The sequence below is a fragment of the Phacochoerus africanus genome, chromosome 8, assembly GCF_016906955.1.
Source record: "Phacochoerus africanus isolate WHEZ1 chromosome 8, ROS_Pafr_v1, whole genome shotgun sequence".
Taxonomy (NCBI): domain Eukaryota; kingdom Metazoa; phylum Chordata; class Mammalia; order Artiodactyla; family Suidae; genus Phacochoerus; species Phacochoerus africanus.
The window spans coordinates 7,047,432-7,069,847 of NC_062551.1; the positions used below are offsets into that span (position 1 = coordinate 7,047,432).

General features: G+C 51.0%; 2 protein-coding genes across 2 annotated transcripts in view; one reads left to right on the forward strand and one right to left on the reverse strand.

The window, feature by feature from the left end:
- BCO1 (beta-carotene oxygenase 1) overlaps nucleotides 1–22,416 on the reverse strand; it is a 102,604-nt gene that overhangs the window by 73,492 nt on the left and 6,696 nt on the right. The window contains exons 3-11 of the mRNA XM_047793258.1: nucleotides 21,920–22,105; nucleotides 18,749–21,009; nucleotides 18,056–18,225; nucleotides 16,574–16,959; nucleotides 13,298–13,565; nucleotides 11,704–11,926; nucleotides 11,461–11,600; nucleotides 9,009–9,243; nucleotides 5,311–5,456 (exon numbers count right to left, since the gene is read on the reverse strand). The gene's annotated coding sequence lies outside the window, so the exon portion shown is untranslated. The remainder of the gene's footprint in view (nucleotides 1–5,310; nucleotides 5,457–9,008; nucleotides 9,244–11,460; nucleotides 11,601–11,703; nucleotides 11,927–13,297; nucleotides 13,566–16,573; nucleotides 16,960–18,055; nucleotides 18,226–18,748; nucleotides 21,010–21,919; nucleotides 22,106–22,416) is intronic.
- Nucleotides 1–22,416, forward strand: part of LOC125132463 (polycystic kidney disease protein 1-like 2) — a 102,703-nt gene that overhangs the window by 21,595 nt on the left and 58,692 nt on the right. Inside the window, exons 6-15 of the mRNA XM_047789733.1 lie at nucleotides 1,988–2,217; nucleotides 4,928–5,332; nucleotides 9,220–9,269; nucleotides 11,607–11,721; nucleotides 14,011–14,218; nucleotides 15,949–16,069; nucleotides 16,777–16,918; nucleotides 17,986–18,162; nucleotides 19,906–20,051; nucleotides 20,680–20,874. Coding sequence (XP_047645689.1) covers nucleotides 1,988–2,217; nucleotides 4,928–5,332; nucleotides 9,220–9,269; nucleotides 11,607–11,721; nucleotides 14,011–14,218; nucleotides 15,949–16,069; nucleotides 16,777–16,918; nucleotides 17,986–18,162; nucleotides 19,906–20,051; nucleotides 20,680–20,874 — 1,789 coding nt within the window. The remainder of the gene's footprint in view (nucleotides 1–1,987; nucleotides 2,218–4,927; nucleotides 5,333–9,219; nucleotides 9,270–11,606; nucleotides 11,722–14,010; nucleotides 14,219–15,948; nucleotides 16,070–16,776; nucleotides 16,919–17,985; nucleotides 18,163–19,905; nucleotides 20,052–20,679; nucleotides 20,875–22,416) is intronic.

A 22,416-nucleotide genomic window follows, 5' to 3' on the forward strand; every position in this document is an offset into this window, starting at 1 on the left:
AGGCAATTTTGTATTGTACTCTGGACATCCGGGGTAGTCAGTTCTGAGATTCTGGGTCCTTTTAAAATCCTCTGGAAAGTGTTAGTTTTTTGTTTGCTCTGTTTTAGCAGGCAAACAACCAGCTGACTTGCCTTCTATGAACAGTGGTCACCATGCCAGTTCAGTTTCCAAAGCCATCAGGGCCTGTCCCACTCATGTGCCATGCAGGGTACTGGTTTATGCTGCTATGTTCCTTTGGGTCTGTTCTGCACATGCATAGTTTCTGGGTAAGCTCATGATCATGCTGGGTCATACACAGAATTAGGGAATCCTCTTCTCTATCCATTTTCAGGACTTTCCCCACAATCTCCAGCCTCCATAGGCCCCTTTTCATGGTTCCTCTGGATAGAAAGATCGATCTTCTCCTAGGGATTTTGGTGTCTGCACCACCCCACACAGTCAGTGCAGCTGACAGAGTGGACAGCCTGATGTAGGTAAAAGAGAGACAAAAAAGAGAAACGACATGGGAGTTCCCACCGTGGCTCAGCAGAAATGAATCTGACTAGTATCCATGAGGATGCAGGTTCAATCCCTTGCTCAGTGGGCTAAGGATTCGGCATTGCTATGAGCTGTGGTATAGGTCACAGAGGTGGCTTAGATCCCACATTGCCATGGCTGTGGTACAGGCCAGCAGCTATAGCTCCGATTTGACCCCTAGCCTGGGAACCTCCATATGCTATGGGTGTGGCTCTAAAACGACCAAAAAAAAGAGAGAGAGAGAAACAACATAAAACAAAACTGGATATTTCCTCCTTAGTGTCAGCCTTGCTGGTCTCTCTTCCTGGGTCCCTGGCTAAATAGAGGGGATTTCTCTCAGAGTTTTTGTTTTGTTCACTCACTGTGCAGTCATGACACAGGCTACCCTAGGGAGAAAGTCAAGAGATAAAGGAGATTAACAACAACAACAAAAAAGAGCAGAAATAAAATAGGAAACTCTCAGCTTTATGGATGATTCTTAAGTGTTTGACTTTCTTCCCCAATCTGCCTGCTCTTGTTGCCTTTTCAGCATCCGTGAGTGGCTTCTTTTTGTATTCTGTTCAGGTCTTTAGTTAAAATCAATGGAAGAAATAGGCTGCCATGGGCTAACTCTGTCTTGGCTGGCACCAACATTCTCAAAGCTTTTTCACAAATGTGTCCATTTGTAAACTATTTCTCAAGCACTCACCATGAGCTAGGCTCTGCTCTGGGTGCCAGGTATAGAGGGAGAAGGAGACAGACACGGTGCTCACAGCCTCGTGGGAAAGAAGTGAGTAAGCAAGCACTTGTGTGTCACCTAGGAGAAGCTACGGCAGGTGTTCTGGGAATCTAAGAAGACTTCCCTGAGGAGGTGATGTTTAAGCTGAGAACTGAAGGCAGAACAAGAGCGTGGGTAAAGGGATGGGCAAGAACATTCCCAGCAAAGAGCGGCACACTTGGGGCCTTGGGGTGATGTACTCTAGATACTAGAAAGAGGTCTGAGAGAAGGGGGGAGTGGCAGGAGGGGAGGAGGTGGACAGGAAGGGAGGTCACATGGATCCCTGCAGGAGATTCTGGAGATCTTAAATTAGTCCTCTCAGGAAAATGAGAAGCAAGACATGCCCACAATTTTGATAGGCTTGGACTCTGATCACATTTTACAGATGGAGAAAACAAGGCTCAGAAGGTTTGTTGAGGTAGGCTGGGTCAGAGTATTTATATGAAGCAAGAAAGCCCAGGGAGGGGGTTTATACGAGCCACGGCGGGAACAAATAGCAGAAAACAGATCTGCGGGCAAATATTCAACTCCCTGGTTAATCAGGGCCATTTCCCCCACTTCTCACCTGCTCTGGGACGTCTCAAGGTAACCTTTACCGAGAGCCTGGCTTGGTTGTGGAGCATGGTTTTCCTCATTTTTATCTATGCACACACGTGTGAATGTGCCTCTTTGTGTGTCTCCAACACTGGTCTCATTTCTGTCTGTTGCTGGCAGCTTGTCCAGCAGCGTGAGCCACCAGTTCACAACCCCTGGGGAATTCACCGTGTTCGCTGAGTGTACGACCAGTGAGTGGCACGTGACGGCTCAGAAGCAAGTGACAATGCGAGACAGAATGGAGAGGCTCCGTGTGACTGGGTGCTCTGGTCTGTGCACGTCAGGCACCAGCCCTCTGTGCCAGGCAGTCTTCGGGGACCCTCTGTGGATTCAGGTGGAGCTTGATGGAGGTGAGTCTGCAGAAGTGGTCAGTGTCAAGGCAACTTTGATTTGCCCCAAATCTATCCATCCAGCTCCCAGTATTGCAATAAACACGAACAGTAATCACTCGTGGAGTTAGGTTTTTCTCCCACTCATTGAATACCTAGTGTATACCAGGAACGGGTCTAAGTGTTTTATATATACTAAATACATTTTACAAAGGAAGAAATGCTTAGAAATTTGGCCAAAGACACAAGGCCAAGAAGCTAGTGAGAACTTTCATTCTTCTGAAGACCCTTCTTGGCAAGCCCATGGTCCCATTACAAGAGCTGGACTTCCACGCCACTCCCTGTTAGGGGAGTGTGAACACGAGGGGCAGTGCTACCAGCTGGGCCTGAGCCCACATCACTGCAGCCCACACTGACCAGCCTGGACACAGTCATGCTGCCCTCATTAGGGCTGATATTCAGCTGCACACACTGGTACAGCCACAGCAGCTGCTGGTGTCCATTCTGACAGCTCACAGTTTCTCTTCTTTTTTTTTTTTTTTAATAATTTTTTTTTTATTTTCCCACTGTACAGCAAGGGGGTCAGGTTATCCTTACATGTATACATTACAATTACATTTTTCCCCCACCCTTTCTTCTGTTGCAACATGAGTATCTAGACAAAGTTCTCAATGCTATTCAGCAGGATCTCCTTGTAAATCTATTCTAAGTTGTGTCTGATAAGCCCAAGCTCCCGATCCCTCCCACTCCCTCCCCCTCCCATCAGGCAGCCACAAGTCTCTTCTCCAAGTCCATGATTTTCTTTTCTGAGGAGATGTTCATTTGTGCTGGATGTTAGATTCCAGGTATAAGTGATATCATATGGTATTTGTCTTTGTCTTCCTGGCTCATTTCACTCAGTATGAGATTCTCTAGCTCCATCCATGTTGCTGCAAATGGCATGATGTCATTCTTTTTTATGGCTGAGTAGTATTCCATTGTGTATATATACCACCTCTTCCGAATCCAATCCTCTGTCGATGGACATTTGGGTTGTTTCCATGTCCTGGCTATTGTGAATAGTGCCGCAATGAACATGCGGGTGCATGTGTCTCTTTTAAGGAGAGTTTTGTCCGGATAGATGCCCAAGAGTGGGATTGCGGGGTCATATGGAAGTTCTATGTATAGATTTCTAAGGTATCTCCAAACTGTTCTCCATAGTGGCTGGACCAGTTTACATTCCCACCAACAGTGCAGGAGGGTTCCCTTTTCTCCACAGCCCCTCTAGCACTTGTTATTTGTGGATTTATTAATGATGGCCATTCTGACTGGTGTGAGGTGATATCTCATGGTAGTTTTGATTTGCATTTCTCTAATAATCAGGGATGTTGAGCATTTTTTCATGTGTTTGTTGGCCATCTGTATATCTTCTTTGGAGAAATGTCTATTCAGGTCTTTTGCCCATTTTTCCATTGATTGGCTTTTTTGCTGTTGGGTTGTATAAGTTGTCAGTTTCTCTTCTGATTGGTCATCATGTTCATTTTGATTGGTCATGGGATCCATCCAGATTGGTCACAGCATCTCTTCTGATTGGTCATAGCAATGTTTCCCATTGGTCACAACGTCCATTCTAATTGGTCACAGCATCCATTTGGATGAGTCGCAATGTCCTTTCTGATTTATCAGAACATCAGTCTACGTGGTGCCCATGCTGCTTCAGTTGAATATTTTGAATATAACCCCTGCTCACAAGAGAGGCCCTCCCACCTAAAACCCATCCTCACTCAAGTTAGCAGCTTTCGTCCAGGCCCAGGCCCAGCATGAGACGTAGACAGAGGCCTGTTGCAACAAACTGAGTGGCACAGAGCTGTGGAGGTGAGGACAGGGCTCAGTCCAACCTCACACCCCCTGGAGCCCCACTCAGAGCAGTAACATCATGGAGCTATAATGGGGCTTCAAACACAATCCTCGGGGCTCCTTTCCATTCTGGTGTCCTTTTTGGCTGAAGAGAGCTGCTTATGTGCACCCAGAAAACTTAAGATAATCTTTTTCATTCTACAAACTGAGTGACTACTCTTTCCCAGGTACAGGGGGAGGTGGCAGCATACATGAAAGTCAGGGCTCCTGTGCTCAGAGGGCTCACGTTACCATCACGTCACCACCACTCAAACGAGAGATTCGTTCGCTTGGTTTCTATTGGCAAGAATCTTAATTTAGTGGCTTAAATCATATTTTAAGAGTCAACTATAACATTTAGCATCCAGGTAGGACAACCATTCCCACACTGTAAGGGAGCCCCATCTCAGCGTTCTCCTGTTGGACAGGGTTTCAGGCAGTCAGCTGTGCAGGTGGAAAGAGCTTCACTACTTCTGGTTAAAACAAGACTGGAGGCTAATTCTCCTGCATAAAACCCAGCCACACCCTTAAGAGAGGCTACCTTTTGAGCCTTCCTCCCCACAAGGATATCCCCATCAACAAAATGGTCTAAGATTTTTACTATAAACTCTTCAGTTTACAGGTAACACGTGCACAGGATGAGTACTTAGAATATGCAGATGAGCAGAGATGACCCTGAAAGAACGATCACTCATGAGTCCAATACTCGGAGATAATCAGTGGTAACACCGGCGGCGGGGCGTATATCTTACATATGTCTTTATATCCATGTCTAGGTCTATGAGCTTGAACGATCATAGTACAGTCTACTGCATGGTTGTGACTGACTTTCTTAAATGTTTCTTACTCCACCTAGGAACAGGGGTGACCTACACTGTGCTATCGGGTAACACCTCCCTGGCGGAGTTCACCACGCAGAGGGGCCCGCTCCCCTGCAATCTGACCCTGGACAGAACAGTCCAGCAACAGACAGGCCCTGGGATGCACCAGTTAGAGATCCGAGCCACCAGCAACACGACCGCCTCTGCCCCCTCCAGAAACATCACCGTCCACTTCGTGGAGCCTCTGTCAGGGCTGCAGGCCTCTTGGGCTTCTGACCACTTGGAGCTTGGACAGGACCTACTGGTCAATGTCTCGGTGGCTCATGGCATCCCAGAGGGACTGACTTTTGAGGTGGCAGGACTTGGTGCCACCTTCTCCCATGAGGAAGAGAGCCTTGGAGGGCCATTTGGGACTTACCGCGTGGCAGTTCCTTGTGCAGGTACTTGGGGTGGTGGCTCCTCTTCCAAACTTCCCTCCTCTTCCTTTCCCCACTTGGTGTCCAGGGTCCTGCCAGCCAGGTTTTTGGTGTGTCCCAGACACAAACATGGTTCATGGTGTCCAGCCTGGGTCACAACACAAGGAAGTGACAGATATTATCTAACTCATGGAGCCTGCAGTCACAGGGATTCTCAGCTTTGGTACTTACGACATTTGGGACCAGATAATTCTTTTTTGCGGGGACCGTCCTGTGCAGTGTAGGATGTTTAGCAGCGTCCCTGGCCTCTACCCATTAGATACCAGTAGCACCAGCCCCCTAAGTCACGACAACTACAAATGTCTCCAGACATGGCCACTGGTGCTCTGGGGAGCAAAATCACCCCCAATGAGAGCCACCAGCAGACAGCAAGAGGACTTGGATTTCTTGCATTATTTCTAGAGGAGAGTATGTTTTGGGAAACTGCAACCCACGCCCTGTGGGGAGAGACAGGTGAAACTGAAGGGTGGGAGAGAAATGGACAAGAGAGGAAGTGTCAGGATGCTGGCTGGAGCAGAGATGGGCGACAGACTGGCTGGCACCATCCATTCACAGCAGACGTGCATTTAATCTGGAGAGAACAGAGCGTCTCTGAGTCAGTGTGGTGAGGTCAGCAGGCAGCAGTGAGGAAGGTTGCTGAGTCTCCAGCCCATCCAGGCGCCCTGCCCTGGACCTCAGAGGTGTACGCAGAAGGGGGTAATACTGTGCATGGGTAGAGCTACCACGCCCTCACCAAGGGACCTGGCAAAAGAGACAGCAGAAGGAATGAGAGATTCAAAAAGAAAAACACTGCAATTTTGCCAGGTATCGACAAGGGTCTAGTTTGGAAAAATAGGGGTCCAAAAATGAAATGGAATGACTATGGGAAATACTCACACTAGAGAGGCTAGAATTCAAATGCAAATTAATTTTTGTCTCCTATAAAACTGACTCCGTAGGGGATAAGAGATTAAATCTCCATGCACCTTGTGACTTTGGGGCTCACTCTCAGATGATAAGCAGCCTTCTCCTCCCCAGAGAAGAATAGACCAGATGCCTCTAAGGATGCAGGGGTGAGGAGGGAGGAAAGGGAAATGGTGGGACAGGAAGGCCCTCACTGGCCCTGCTCTCAGGGCCCAGCAGATATTTGCAGAGGCCTCTTGTAGGAACTTCCGTGGGCTCTTGAGGCTCCCTGCTGGGCCCCTCAGACCGCAGCTCCTGGGATGGGGGTGATGCTTCTCCTTTGGGCCACAGCCACCCAGCTAATGCTTCTTCTGCCACCAAGAGGGTCCCTCTCTCCATTCTCCTCATTCTCTCTGCCCTCTCCAGTACCCCCTTTCCCCAGGGCAAACATCTGATCAGTCAAAAATTCTTAGCCTAAATGCAGAAACACCACACTTTGTTATCTCTGCTTCCCTTCTCTCCACCCGTCATGGATAATTCCTTCGAGGGCATGAGTAAGAAACCTGCCCATGAGGACCCCCAGCCCCAAAGAACGCATGCCCAGTTGCGCAAGGACCCTCTCTACAGGCCTCTTCTCTGGGCTTGAGAAGAGAAGGTAGAACCCACCCCCCACCCCCCACCCCCCATGAGGCAGCAGCAGGTCTCTCCACATCCTCTTACAAATCTTTGTCTCCCCCACTTCCACTCTCTCTTGATGCTTTGAAAACCATGTCATGGCCTCTCTGCTGCAATCTCCTCTCATCTGGCAGATAAGCATCTGCTCATCCTTTGAACTTCAGCTCTAGGCCCTGTCCCACACCATCAACCATTTCCTGCTCCCCCACCCTGTGCCCACACTGCCCGCCATGCCGACTCCTACCCTGGAGTGTCCAACATGCCTATTAGACCACAAGGCCCTGAGGACAAGGACCATGTTTCATTCATCTCTGTGTCCCAGAATCTTGCACCAAGACTGGCATACAACAGGGATTCATTAAATGCTTCAATGATGAAAGAATTAGATGCTGCCCTGAGAAGACTGGAAAAGCAAAAGCTGGGAGAAATGTCTCAGAGCCAGTTAAACTATATATATATATTTTTTTGGTCATTTGTCTTTTTTGTTTTGGGCCACACTTGTGGCATATGGAGGTTCCCAGACTAGGGGTCTAATTGGAGCTGTTGCCAGCCTATGCCACAGCCACAGCAACACCAGATCTGAGTTTCGTCTGTGACCTACACCACAGCTCACAGCAAAACCGGATCCTTAACCCACTGAGTGAGGCCAGGGATTGAACCTGCAACCTCATGGTTCCTAGTCAGATTCGTTTCTGCTGCGCCAAGACGGGAACTGAGTTAAGCAATTTATTACAATGCCCAGGATGCTCCACCCTTTGTATTGCAGGCACCTTTCTGGTCACTGTGCTGGTGAGGAATGCATTCTCAAACTTGAGTTTGGAAATTGGAAGCATCACTGTCACAGGTAAGAATTTTCTGCGAGGGAGGGAAATTTGTGACCTGGAGTTTAGGACACTGTAATTGCTTGGGATCTAGTGAAGGGCTTCTCAAAGCAGGGCTTTGAATACTTATTTTTTTCTACAGATATTAAGATTTCTCTGGTTACTCTAAATAGACAGTAGTGTATATAGTATAACATCCAACCATCGATACAGAATTCTAAAACATTTGAGTTTGTATTAGTTATGATGCTTTAGGCTGCAAGTAACAGAAAGCCCAACTTAAGTGGCTTTAAGTTCAAGTCTTATTATTTCACATATTAAGAAGTTAGAAGGTAAGTAGTTCTAGGGTTGGTTCATTGGCTGGGTGTTACCAGCAAGGACCCAGGCTCAGTCTGTCATTCTGCTCTGCCGTCAGAACTTTTGCTCGGTCCATAGGTTTGTGTCTCATGCAATTAAGATGGCTGCTGCAGTTCCAGACATCATATGTCAACCCAGCATCAACCAGCAGAAGCGAAACCCATTTCCCCTAGCTCATCTTTTTTATTAGGGAAAAAAATCTTTCCCACTAGTCCCCTGCAATCTTTTCTTTATATTACCATTGTCAAGGTAGGGTCACATGCCCAGCTATAAGGGATGCTGGGGGAGTTCCTGCTATGGCATCCTGGGTTAAGAATCTGAATGCAGAGGCTTGGGCCGTTGCAGAGGTGTGGGTTTCATCCCTTGCCTGGCTCAGTAGGTCACAGCTGTGCCTTGGATTCAAACCCTGACCTAGGAACTTCTATATGCTGTGGCTGTGGCCATTAAAAAAAAATGGCTGCTGGGAATCCAGCACTTTTAGGCTCTGCAGGAGAGGATGGATTCTGACAGCCAAGAGGAAGGGCTAGGTTTTGGCTGCTGCCAACAACAGATGTCCCTGTCTTAAAGTTTGCCTTGAATATGTTTGCCAGGACTTCTGAGTAGCAAGAGACAGAGAAACAGTTCAAAATAGTTCACGTCAAAAGGAAACTTTATCAACTCAGAAAATAAAAACCCAGGGTTTAGGTCCAGCAGAATCCAGCCACTCAGTGTCTCCAGAAATCCGCCTCTCTCCATCTCTTGCCTTGGTGGGAACATCTGCACCACAGAAATCAGCAAGCACTGCAGATGAGGGCTCCCCACCTTCACCCTTCAATTGGCAGGTACACATTAACAGCAAACAGCTGCATGTCTGATTCTAAATCCTATCTTCTACCTGCACTGGCAGCTGTCTGCCTCTTTCTTACCTGTGAAGAGGTGTCTTTAGTCCAGTGGTGAACGTGATGGTTTTGCTTCTGACCCATTTCCTCTGACATGAACGTTCAATCTGTGTCCCTAAACCATTTCCAAAGACAGGCAGATACTCCTAGGACATGCTCAGCATTCCCTCTGCCTCTGTCCTCTAGCGACCTTAGAGACAGGAACCGTGTCTGACACCCATCCCCACTGTGTCCACAGCTCCTTCCAGTCTCCAAGAACCATCTGAAACAAAGGTTCCGGAAAACAACGTGAGTACTTTTTACAAACACTTAACCTCACAAGAAAAAGCACTGCTTTATTTTTAGGTTTGAGCTTTGTGGTGCTGACAGCCAGAGCGCTAAGGAATCACTGGGGTTTCTTCCATTTAAAAGAAACCCAGAAGGACTGAAATTAAATGAAGCATGTTCTCTAACCACAACAGCATTATGTTATAAGTCGATCATAAGTTGTCTAGGAGTTCCCTGGTGGCCTAGCAGTTAAGGATATGGCATTGTTATTGCTGTGGTTCAGGTCACTGCTGTGGCATGGGTTTGATTCCTGACCTGGGAACTTCTGCAGGTCATGGGTGCAGTCAAAAAAAAAATTTTTTCTAGGCTATGTAGATATCTCTTAAACATCTTGGAAATTAAACAGTACATTTCTTTAAAAAAAAATCAGTGGGTCAAAGAAAAAAATCACAAAAGGTATTTTAAAATATTTCCAAATGATACAGCCTATCCAAAGTTATGGGAAGCAACTAAGGCAGTGCTCAGAGGGAAATTTCATCCTTTTAATGCTTATATTAGAAAAAAGCAGGAGTTCCTGTCATGGCTCAGTGGTTAACACATCCAACTAGGAACCATGAGGTTGTGGGTTCGATCCCTGGCCTTGCTCAGTGGGTTAAGGATCCGGTGTTGCCCTGAGCTGTGGTGTAGGTCGCAGATGAGGCTTGGATCCTGTGTTGCTATGGCTATGGCGTAGGCCAGCAGCTACAGCTCCAATTAGACCCCTAGCCTGGGAATCTCCATATGCAGCGGGAGTGGCCCTAGAAAAGGCAAAAAGACCAAAAGAAAAAAAAAAAAGGCCCAGGTTCTTTTGTTTTTATAGCAAGACTAGTCCTCATTTCCTTGCTGTTATCATTGCTCATGCATAGATTTATTCAATAACAAAGACTTCTCGTGCCTCTACAGTGATTAAGGATTGGTATTAGGGGCTGGGAGTACAACAGTAAATAAAGAGATATGGTCCTTGCCTTCAGAAGCTTAGTGGGTAAGACTAACTAACAAATTAGCATATAATTGGGAATTGTGAGGTGTCTAACTAGAATCAACAGGGTGCAATGACAGCAACTAACAGAGGGCAGATTAGCAAATATGATCATGACCTCTTAACAGGTGACATTTAAGTGGTGCTCTGAAGGCAGGAGAGTCAGCCATCCGGGAAAGTAAAACAAGCCTCAGGGCGAGAAGGCCCTGGGGCCTGTTGGCCAGGGGAGGAGGATATAGGCGATTACAGGGTGGACAGAGGCCAAATCACAAGGGGTCTCAGGTGCCCAGGCAAGGGGATTTGGGTCTTATTCTCAGGCCATGGAGACCCATGGGGGTGGGTTCTGATGCAGACTCCTATTACTCCCAGGTCAAGCCCTCTGGGCCTGAGCTGTTTAACAGGTCCAACCAGAACTGATCCAGGAGCCCACCATGTCTCCAACCCCTTTCCTAGAATCCATGTGCTCTCCATTTTGCCCAGCTCACCCCAACTCCTCCTCCTTCCTCGTAACCCTGGGGTCCTGTCATCTGGGAAGGCTGGCCAGGCGCCATCTGCTCGCGGGGTAGGGGTAGAGCTCCGTGCCCTCCTCTGCTTCAGACACAAGAGGAAGTGCATTACCAGTTTTTCTTGTTTGACCCACAGCAACCCCGGGAGTCAGACACTATCAAACCTTTGAGGGGAACAGGTGCTCCTGATCTGCGGCCTCCCTCATCTACATTCTCACAATCCCCGCGCCCTGCCTCTAATGTAACACTTTTTTTTTTTTTGACTTTTGTCTTTTCAGGGCCGTACCCGTGACATATGGAGGTTCCCGGGGTAGGGGTCTAATCGGAGCTGCAGCTGCTGGGCCTACACCACAGCCACAGCAAGGCCAGATCTGAGTCATGACTGTGACCACAGCTCATGGCAATGCCAGATCCTTAACCCACTGAGCGAGGCCAGGGATCAAACCCACAACCTCATGGTTCCTAGTCGGATTCGTTTCCACTGTGCCATGACGGGAGCTTCTCTACTGAGACAATGAAAACTCTGTGTTTTCCTCATCTACCTGCCAGATTAAAGGGCAGGGCTGGGTCTCTATTCTTGTATCTCTAGGTATCAAGCACAGGCCCTGACTCAGAGCAGCCTCTGTGAACACAGATGACCATGTGGTGAATGCTTAGCACCCAGCCCACGTGCAGGCTATTCACTTACCCCGTGATCCATCCCCTGTGGAGCAGGGGGATCAGACAGGCCTATCTCCACTGCATGCATTACACTGGGCCACCCCTGGCACAGACAGCAGAAGGTGGGGTGCCAACTGCAGAGGGCGTCTCACCAGCTACCTGCTTCTTCTGCAGAGAGATAAAGGTGCGGAGCTGTACGTGGAGCCTGGCCGGTACCTGGATCCTTTCACAGCAGTGACTCTGGGCTGGCCCGACAGTGACAAGGACTTACGCTTCCAGTGGTCATGTGGTAGGTGGCCTCAGAGCTCTGGAACCATCCTGTCTCATCTCAAAGTGATGCAGGGGAGTCACCTTGTGCTGTTCTTTTTCTTAACCTTCACACCAGCTTTGCTCATGCTTGACAGCTGTTGCTCATGCTTGTGTACCTTGTATGTGCCAGAGTGTGAATTCCACAGAAACTGCAGGGGGAGGCAGGCAACCAGGTGAGGCATTATCTGTAGAGAATTTAAGAGCAATAATTAAACCATAAGAGTCACTCTGCTTTTTGGAGTTCCTGTTTTCGGGCAGTGGAAGTGAACCCAACTAATATCCATAAGGCAGTGGGTTCAATCCCTGGCCTTGCTCAATGGGTCAAGGATCTGGCATTGTCACTGTGAGCTATGGTGTAGGTCACAGATGAGGCTTGAATCTGGCGTGGCTGTGGCTGTGGCCTAGGCTGGCAGCTATAGCTCCGATTCGACCCCTAGCCTGGGAACTTCCATATGCTGCAGGTGTGGCCCTAAAAAAAAAAAAAGAAAAGAAAAAAGAAAGAAAACCAGGAAAAAAAAGTTGGTCTGCTATCACAACAAACATCAGTGATAAAACACTCCCCCCTCTTTTCACCTCCATGCTTTGGTGTGCCAATGGAAAGACAGTCTAGAAGGAAAAAATGATTGGGCCTTTTCTGAAAAACCAAGATGGTAGAAATAGCATTTATTTTTAAGAAATGGTTGTTCTCCATTTTATAGGGTTATATTCTAGCTATGCACACACTCTTTGAGAAATAAAATGAATGCCATTCATACCGTACATATTGCTTTTGTTACCCCCTTTTTTCAGGTATATCCCGCATATTTGTATGTTTTGGTATCTTCTTCTCCACCTTGATTTTTACAACAACTGCACAATAGACTGCCAAGCTGGGAATTCCCATTGTGGTGCTGCGGAAAGAAATCCAACTACGAACCATGAGGTTGCAGGTTCCATCCCTGGCCTCGCTCAGTGGGTTAAGGATCTGATGTCGCTGTGAGCTGTGGTGTAGGTCGCAAATGTGTCTTGGATCCTGCGTTGCTGGGCTGTGGTGTAGGCCAGTAGCCGTAGCTCCAATTCTACCCCTAGTCTGGGAACCTCCATATGCCTTGGGTGCAGCCTTAAATAAAAAGTAAAAAAAAGAAAAAAGAAAAAAAAAAGACTGCCAAGTTGAGGTATGATGTTTATTTACCAGTGCCCTCTTTCTGGACACTGATGTTGTTTCAAATCATTTGCCCTTAGTTTATACAACACTGTGCTGAACAGCCTTAGAGTTCAATCTTGTTTTGCATCTTGGATTATGTTCATAAACAAATTCCTACAAATGGAACAATAGGGTCAAAAGTCACGTAATATTTGAAGTCTTCTGAAAATAACTGGTAAGTGCTCAGGACATCCTTCAGCCTGTGAGTTCTCGTCACCTGAATTAACAGAAGATACAAATATAGACTTTAGGTGACTGAGCTGATGACCTGACCCCCAGGCATGTCCTGTGAATGACCACATATTGGGGGGATCTGGAGTAGTGGATAAACATCAATCAACAGAGCTGAAGCGCAGAGGACACGCAGACCTACCGAGTTGGTATAAAGCAGAAGACGACATGCAGCCTCTTAGATGGAAATACAGCCTCTCAGGTCCCCAGTGTGGCCCACAAAGACAAAGAGCTGGGGAAAATCCCTGACACCAGGGAAAAGAAGCTGCCTTGGATGCTCTCCCAGGTGGGGCTGGACATCCCCCTGGTGCTTTTCCTGCTATATGGTGGCCTGCTCCTCAGGGCAAGTCGCTGGGTGAAGCGGAGGTTGTTTCCCCAGAAGCCTCCTTCTGCAGCACCAGCCCTGCAACCTGCAAGTGAAATTTAAAAATAAATAAATAAATAAATAAATAGATCTATTTGGAACTGATTTTCTTTCTTTCTTTCTTTTTTTTTTCTTCCTCTTTTTGCTTTTTAGGGCTGTGGCATACGGAGGTTCCCAGACTAGGAGTCTAATTGGAGTTACAGCTGCAGACCTACACACAGCAGTGCGGGATCCGAGCGGTGTCTATGACCTATACCACAGCTCACAGCAATGCCAAATCCTTAACCCACTGAGTGAGGCCAGGGATTGAACCCGCAACCTCATGAGTCCCAGTTGGATTTGTTTCTGCTGCACCACAACGGGAGCTCCTGGAAGCAATTTTCTTATCCATGATCTACTTCTTCTAAAAAGCCCCAAGCCAGAAGGTAGCCACATGTGTCAAGTTCAAGGTTCCTGGGTGGATCACGGTATTGGCCCCCTCTCTTTCTCAGGGCGTTGCTGGGCTCAGTGGATCGACTGTGTTGAGAGGCAGCTGCTCCACACAGACCAGAGGGAGCTGGTGGTTCCGTCATCCTGCCTGCCACCGCCTGACTCTGCCGTTACCCTGCGTGTGGAGGTCTGGAGAGGCCAGGAGCTGGAGAACCTGGAGGAGGAGTGCCTCTACATATCCGCGCCCCTGCAACTCAGGCCAAGAGTCAGGTGGGGGCACAAGAGCAAACTCCTGCACCGACTTAGGGGCAGGGCGACAGTGGTGGGCAGAACCAGGCCCAGTCTCTGTTCTCACCAGGGTTACCTGGTGCTCAGCAGTGGTTCACACAAATGAATGGGAGGAGAGAACGCACCTCTATGACAACTTCCTGGACGAGGGGTCAGCGAAGGCTGCCCTCAGCAGAGATGTGAAGATGCAGGAGGAATTAACTCAGCTAACAAAAGGGCGGAGCTGCAGAGGGAACAGAACAGCAGAGGGACGGAGCACTGAATAATCTGGAAGTGAAAGAGGCTGATGTGGGTGGAGCACTGAGGAAGAGCAGACAGGGCCTGGCTCTGCTAGGGCCTTGAGGTTATGTCAAACACATGATTTTAGTCTTTTCCCTATGACTTCTGGAAAACCACCCAAGTGTCTTAAGCAGGCTAGGAACAAAATCGCTTCAAAATGCTCTGGTGGGGGGGTGGAGAAGAGGCTGGAGGGGCGAGAGGGGACTCAGGGAGATGCTAAGGCTCTTGCAGAATCAAGGTGAGAGAGTTCAAGGCTGTCAGCTGTTAGATGGGGACTCGAACTGGGAACTGATGAAGAGTTGGATAAAGGGAGCAGGGGACCAACCCGGGAAGACAATGCAGGACTACAGCAGGAGGAAGCCTGCAGGGCCAAGGGCGGGGGGTGGGGTGGGGGTGGGGGAATGGCATTCCTGGAACCCCGGGGAAGGGCAGCAGTGGGAGAGGTGCCTCCAGCAGAAGCCGTAGCCTTGGCCGGAGGAACACAGCCTCTGCCCATCTGTGAGGAGCAGTGACTAGCTATCCCAGGCTCTCTCCTCTCACATTCCCATGCCGGCCAATGGGAAGCAGAGGGTGTGGAGACTAGGGGACAAAGGCTAAGGAGGTCAGTCCCCTGGCACACAGAGCCACAGAGAGTTGACGGCGGGTAGGCCCCTTGGAAATCATGTGGCCCCTTGTACTAGGGCAGGCCTGAGGACGGAAGCAGGGAGACTGCAGAGCTATTGAGAAGCTGAAAGTGAAAGGACCGGGACAGGGTGGACACACAGCAGGAGCCCCAGCCACCTCTCACTGCTCAAGGGAGGGTGGATGACGGACAGAGAAGGCCCAGGACACGGGTGTAGGCATGCTGGCCCATGTCCATCCCCGACTCAGGAGTTAGGTCACTGGGACGAATCACAGCAACACTCGTCTGCGTGTCTGCGCTGTGCGGGCTCTCAGAGGGATGTGGTGAGCAGAGGGCGAGAGAGTAACAAGGGGAGTCATTTACAAACGGTGGTGGGAATGCGGTCAGATCACAGCGTTCGTTTACTATCAGAACTAGAAAGAATCGAAGAAACTGACAGCTCTTAGCCCCTCGCTTTGCAGGTGAGGAAACTGAGGCTCCGGGAGGTTAAGAGACCTGTGCACGGTGGCCATTCCTAAGTGGCAGGGACGAGATTCGAGCCGAGGGCCCTGTCTCAGCCTCACGCACTTTCTGTATCGTTATCCCGTGCAGTGACCCAAACGGGAAATCGGGCAGCACGTACATCTCCACCTTAACAACCACAGCCTGTCCTGGTTTTGGTTGGGGCAGGGCTGCTTTTACTCCATCTTTCACTTGAGAAAAGGCCATGTCCCACCTTCTCAAAGGGCTTGAGAAGAACCAGACAAAAGACCTGGCAGGTGGCTGTGTGCCTGCGGCAGCTTCTGCTCTCTGTTCTCCATCTCCCTCTCAGCTGTGAGAAGAACTGCGGGCCCGTGAATGCTGGCGGAGACGTCAGGCTCAAGGTCACCCTGGGAGACGACTCTGCAGCAGCCGTGTTCAGCTGGTATTTAGATGAAACCCCGCTGGAGAAGGTGAGGACTCCAGCAGGCACTCAAAACCAGGACCACCTGCCCCCTTTGATGGACCAGACCTGTGCCACGTGCCCAGGACTGAGCTGGGGGTGGGTCGACTCCACTTGGAGCCTGAAGAGTAGGAGTTGGGCCTGGGGGGTACGTTCCCCACAAGAAGACCAGGGCGCTGGTCAGAAGAAAGAACGGATGTGGGCGGCAGATGCTGTGCGAGCCCCAAGCCATCCCTTTCACCAGGCTGACGCACACAGCCCCCAGCCGCTGGGGAGTGACCCCCGAACAATAACCGTGGGTCCAAGAGCCCAGCCCCCTTGCCTCTCAGAGAGAAATTCTGAGGCACAGCTCATGCTCCAGAGCTTCCTGTGGGTCCAGGCTGAAAGAAGCTGGATGCCTCCTGAAACCACTTCTTTACCTACTTTCCTTCTCCACCCCTTTCTGCTTCCCTTGCTCCCCTCCTGGCTTTCCTGGGAGCCCTCCCTCCTAAAGGCCCTGCATACGAATCCTCACCTCAGGCTCTGCTCCCCGGGAGTCTGACGGAGGATGCACACCCTCGTACAGCTGGAGACGGGCTGCCCTCGGGGAAGCAGGCGAGACTGCTGTCCATCCCTTGGAGACACATCCGAAAGGCCTCCCAGGGTCCGAAGCCACTGCCCTGCAGAGGCCTGTGGTCTGGCCGCAGCCTCAGGGACCCGGGCTGTGCTCTCTTTCAGGCTGAGCCACTCCCGGAGGCCTGCAGACTCCGAGGATTCTGGCCGCGTTCTTTACTCCTCCTTGAGAGAAACACCTCCACTCTGCTGTTGAACGGCTCCTTCCCGAAGACCTGGGGCCAGGCCGCCCGAATCAGAGTCACAGGTGGGAGGGCCTCCCTCCGTCTCTGGTCAGGATCCCACCTCCTGCAGAGCGGGAACCCAGATAAAGCTGTCAGTGCAGGGTGGGTGCCACACACGGGCTCTGGTGTGAATCTCTCCTCGGCCTCTTTCTAGCTGGGAGACTTTAGGCAACGGATTTGAGCTCCCTGGGCCTTGGTTTCCTCACACCAAGAAACGGCTGCCTCAAAATTGTATGATGCAGGGTGATGAGACATCAGTGGTACAAAGCAGATCACTCTGGGGGGTGGAGCCTGCAGGATGCACCAGGACGATTCAGTGCTTCTCACTTAAAACGAGCTCAGAGCAGCAGAAAACGTAGGCTCTCAAAAAAGACAAACAATGGATGGATTCTTTTTCAGATGGAGTCCTTTGATTTGGTATTTCTCAAAGTGGCCCCTGGACCACCCTCCCAGGGTAACCTGGGTACTCGTTTAGCATGCACCCTCCTGGGTTCACCCCAAGCCTTCTAAATGAAGTCTAAGCTAAGGAATTCATTTTAACGGCCTCTCCCAGGTTCTTTTTGAACAACCAGGATTAGAGCAGATGGTGTGGGGCATTGCTTCAGGTTAGCTGGGGGCTCCTCATGATGCTATGGGGGTTTGCAGTTTTGGGTGGGATCTGCCTGTTTCCAGATCCTGGCTGTGGTCCTTCTTAGCTCGGTCTTTGCGCAAGTCATTACTTTCCAGTATACTCCTTGCTCGCCAAAGTCCCAGCAGTGGATGCTATTATTATTAGCCCCATTTTACAGATGAGCATCTGATTTTCGAAAAGGTCAAGGCCAAGGTCCCATGGCTAGGAAATGGCAGAACTGGGAGCCTATCTCTGCCCAGTTTCTCAAAGTGAGACCCTGGGATGCCTGTAGAGGCAGGGGAGGTGGTTGTTAGATATGCAGATTTCTGGGCCCTGCCTCAGAATATCCAGAATGGTCTCAGGCTCTGGAGAGGGGCCTGGGAATCTGCATGCTGGACAAGCTCCCCAGACGATCCTGAGCATGGTGGAGTTTGTGGGCCCCACACAGCCCCCTAAGCACCCTCTGTCTTCACTCCCCAGCTGTGGCCGGGCACGCCTATGGGGAGGACACCTTTGTGATCAGCTCCCTGCCTCCCCCGGAGGCGCCTACCTGCACCATTGCCCCACAGGAGGGCACCGTTCTGACGAGCTTCGCCATCTTCTGCAACGCCTCCGCCGCCCCGGGCCCCCTGGAGTACTGCTTCTGTCTGGAATCAGGTATCTCCCCACAGCTCCTGGGCTCATCCTCTCCAAGAACAGGCGCCCGTCTCTCTCTGGGAGCTGCCGAGAATATGTTCCAGGAGTGAGGGTGGTTTGCAGGATGAACCTGATCCCCCACCCCCAGGCACGCTGACCCAGCCACACGCCTCAGCGAGATGTGAAGAGGGGCCCCTCAGTATCTCCTCCACAAGCATGGAGGCCAAAATGCCCTCTGTCCTGGCATGAGGGGTGAGGAGAGACGATGTGCAGAAGTAAGACCACGTGGGGCCACTAGCAGGACACCAGTCCCCAACACACGCTCTGAGTAGCCCTGACTCTGGTCAGTCTGCAGCTTCTCAGGACAGAGATGGGCCCAGGTCACAGAAAGGTCAATAATGTTACTGACCCCACTTTTCGGGAGGCAGCAGGAAATGGGTGACGTCACAGAACATGCGGGGCTGAAAGGAGACACTTGCAAAGGCTTACAGGAGGGATGAGACATGCAGAGCCCAGGCCAGTGTCCTGTCACCACAACCCGCACCCAGGACAGCAGCAGGGCATCGGCAGGAGAGACAGGGCAAGGGCCCACATTGCCTCTGCTCACCTGGCTGCGGGAGGGGGTTGGTCCTTGGAGGGTTCATCCGAGTCCTCGCCTGCTCCTAATGGGCTCTGGCATTTTGTGACCCTCACATGAGCTCGTCACATTGGGACCTTCTTCCAAACCTAGGCTCCAGGAGCATTGCTGGGGTGCTCCCCAATATCCAGCACTGAAGTCCACAATGATGTAAACTGAACACCCTGACTCCCCTTGAACATGGAGGGGAGCTTCTATCAGACCCAGGGGAGGCAGTCTTCATGGGGTGCCCCTCCAGGAGAGGGGGAGCGCAGGGCTGCTCAGGGGGCCATGACTGGGTCTGAGCCTGGCGGGAAGCAATCGGAGGGAGGTAAGTAGATTTCATCTCAAACCTGTGTCCTCCTAAACGGAGATGCCAGGCTCGCTGCTCCAGTTCCGACTGGTTACTCCTCTGTGGCACCTCCCTCTGCCTCCCCGTAGTGAGCAAGGGGGCGGGGGAGGGTGACCATAAAAAGATGATGTGTCAATTACAATTCCATAACTGCATGATTGTCCACACACCACAGTGAAGAGTGGTTCAGTGACAGGCGGGTCCCCTTTAAGGATACAAAGGATACTCACTCATTCATTCATTTTTACAACAAACATGTACTGAACGCCAGGCTCTGCTCTAGGCACTGCATACAGAGCAATGAACGAAACAGAGGAAGTCTCTGGCCTCACTGTATTTACAATTAGTGGTGGAGACTCCTGGTGAACAAAGACACAGGACAGGCTGTGCTGTTTCAGACAGAGCAGCAGGGACGGCCCTTGTACCGGAAGTGACACTGAGGGAGTTTGGGTGTGTTGTGAATTCCTGAAGATCTCCTCCTCCTCTCTTTTCATAGTGTGGTTTACCACCTTGACTTTTTCTTTTTGTAAATGGGGGATTATTCCTCTGACAATTTTCACGGATTTTTGTAAAATTATCCCCACGTCACAGCAGCATGGGACTACCTAGAGAGGACAGAGGATCCGCATAAACGGCTGGCTTCTCCCTGAAAGTACGGAAGCCCCTGAGGGGGACTTTGTATCCTAAGCCCCCTAAGGGGCTTCTGTGTCCTTGTCATCAGGCTCTACGTTGGTGGGTTTCCAGTCTCCATGGGGCCTGGGGATGCCCCCCTAATTGTTTACTGTCCACTTGCCAGGTTCCTGTCTGTACTGTGGTCCTGAATCTGCCCTCCCATCAGTCTACCTGCCACTTGGAAAAGAAAACAATGACTTTGTGCTGACAGTGGTCGTCTCTGTCTCCAACCACGAGGGGGACAGACAGCAGACCCACGCAGTGGTGAAGGTGGGCGGCAGCCACCGTTTCTCTACGGAGACAACTTCATGACCTGTCTGAACCTCACCAAGAGGGTGACAGGGTTGAAGGGAGCTGAGCGCATGACCGGATGAGTGGCTGATTCATTCCCTCCTTCAACATGTGTTTACAGAGCACTTACTGTGGTCCTGGGGACACAGCCAAGGACCAGAAAGACATGGTGTCTACCTTTGTAGATCTTATGTCAAGTGGCCGGTGTGGGGGAAGAGTCAGGGGACCGGAGGCGGGTGGGACAGAAGGCCAGTGGCTGCAGAGTCCAGAGGAAGATTAGCCAACAGGGCTACAAGGCAGCCGTTGGAGCTAATCTCAAGCGAATTTCAAGGGTCAAGAGCCAGGTGGAAGGGAAGGGCCTGAGAGCCCAGTGAGGAAGGCAGAGAGGGGTGAAGCAATGACCTGTCCGAGGCTTGCTTGCTGTGGCTGTCACTCGTAGGTCTGCTGCCCTGAAGCCCGGGGAGAGTCCCCATGCCAGGTGCAAAGCCATCCAGCCCTGCTCAATTTTACTACGCGCAGCCCTGGGACTTGAGGCTCTAGGTCCTGAAACAAGAACCGGTGGGTTGAGATCCTCCAGCTCTGAGCTCGTCTCTGGTCTCCCCCTTAGGTGGGACGTGAGGACACCCGTGTGGAGGATGAGGCATTCCAGGCTGCAGTGTGGGACAAGGTCACTGCTGCTCTGCAGGGCGGGCAGGGCCCTGAGCAGCTCTTCCAGCTGGCCAGATCCGTATCATCCCTGCTGGACCAGCAGTGCCAGGGGCCAGGCTCCGGGCAGCCGCGGGGAGTGGATGCCAGACAGAAGGTACTCCTGAGGGGTCCCTTGGCTGGGGTCCTGGGTCTTCATGCAGGCATCAGGGGTGGCAGAGTGGGGTCCACGGATCTGTGGAGAAGCCTCTGGGGTTTCACAAGTTGCTGATGTCACCTCCCTCTTCCAGTCCTTTCAATGAGTGACATAAAATGAAGGCAACCTGCTTTTTCTGCTCAGTCTCAGGAAGGCTTCGAGGGTGGGAGGGAATTTAGAGGGTATCTCTCCAGTCTCTTTCTCTTAAAGAGAGAGAGAGGGAGGCCCAGAGGAGAAAAGTGACTCCGTCTTGGTCATACAGTTAATGGCTTGATGGTGTCCCAGCTCTGTCATTCACTCACTCACCATCTCTACCGTCCCAGCTCTGTGACTAAAACTCTCTAAGTCTCTGTTTCCCCATCTGGAAAGTGGGGGTAATAAGAGCATTATCCTCAGAAGGTTGTGGTGAGTGGGTTTTTGTTTTTTGTCTTTTTAGGCCCGCACGCGCAGCATATGGAGGTTCCCAGGCTTGGGGTCGAATCGGAGCTGTAGCCACCAGCCTACACCACAGCCACAGCAACACCAGATCCGAGCTGCGTCTGTGACCTACAGGTGGTGAGTGTTAAACAAGAATTATAGGCCCTGTAGCTGTAGGTCGAATCATATGAGTGGCCAACATTCAACCAGCTGTAATCCACAAAAAAGGCCATTCCATATGTTACAACCTAGAATTACAAACAATCCTGACAGAGGGTATGACTATTTCCACTTCCAGTGCATGCTAGGCGAGTAGCAACAAGCACACGCGGGCACGCTACCTGTGTGCAGCACACTCGGCAGCACACCTGCGGGGCAGGGAGGTCAGCAGACAGACTTCTCTGCGCCCCGAAGGCTTTGCAGCAAAGTCTGTAGCACAGTGCAGAGAATGGGAGCAGCTTTCCTGGGGCCACATTCCCAGGAGGTGGTGAAGATGGGTTCAAAGCCAGGCTGCTCTTCCCCCCGTCCGCCTCCAGCCCTCTCATCCCAGCCCCCTGCTTCACATGAGTGCCCCCCTCCCACCACACACCTTCCTCCCCGGCTCTTCTGCACCCTGAGCACTTCTTACAGCAAACCTCCCTTCGCATGCCCTGGGGTCCTGAGCACACTTCTGCACAGTCTGACCCAAGGTCTTCTCAGGAAACAGTGGGGTCCTGGCAGGAGACAGAAGTCAAGCCCTCGCTGGCTGATGGAGAAGACAGTTTTTAAAAGGGCCCTGTGGAGAAACATGGGGGCAAGGTTTCAGAAGCAAACGAGAGACAACAGAGGACCCCAGGGGCCCAGCCTGAAGTGACCAGAATCCGGAAGGGGCAGCTGCGTGTGGAAGGGGCTCCCTGCAGGAGCGGAGGCCTGGAAGAGTGAGGCAGGCAACCCTGGCAGGGAGGCCCCGGGAGCAGAGCTTCCAGCTCCTCTCCTCCTGCCCTTCAGCTCCCGCTGAGTGAAGCCATGGCTGGGAGGGTCTGCAGCCGGGGACACCTCCACGCAGGCAGCCTCCAGGATGGCGGCTGAGGACAGCAGGAAGATTTG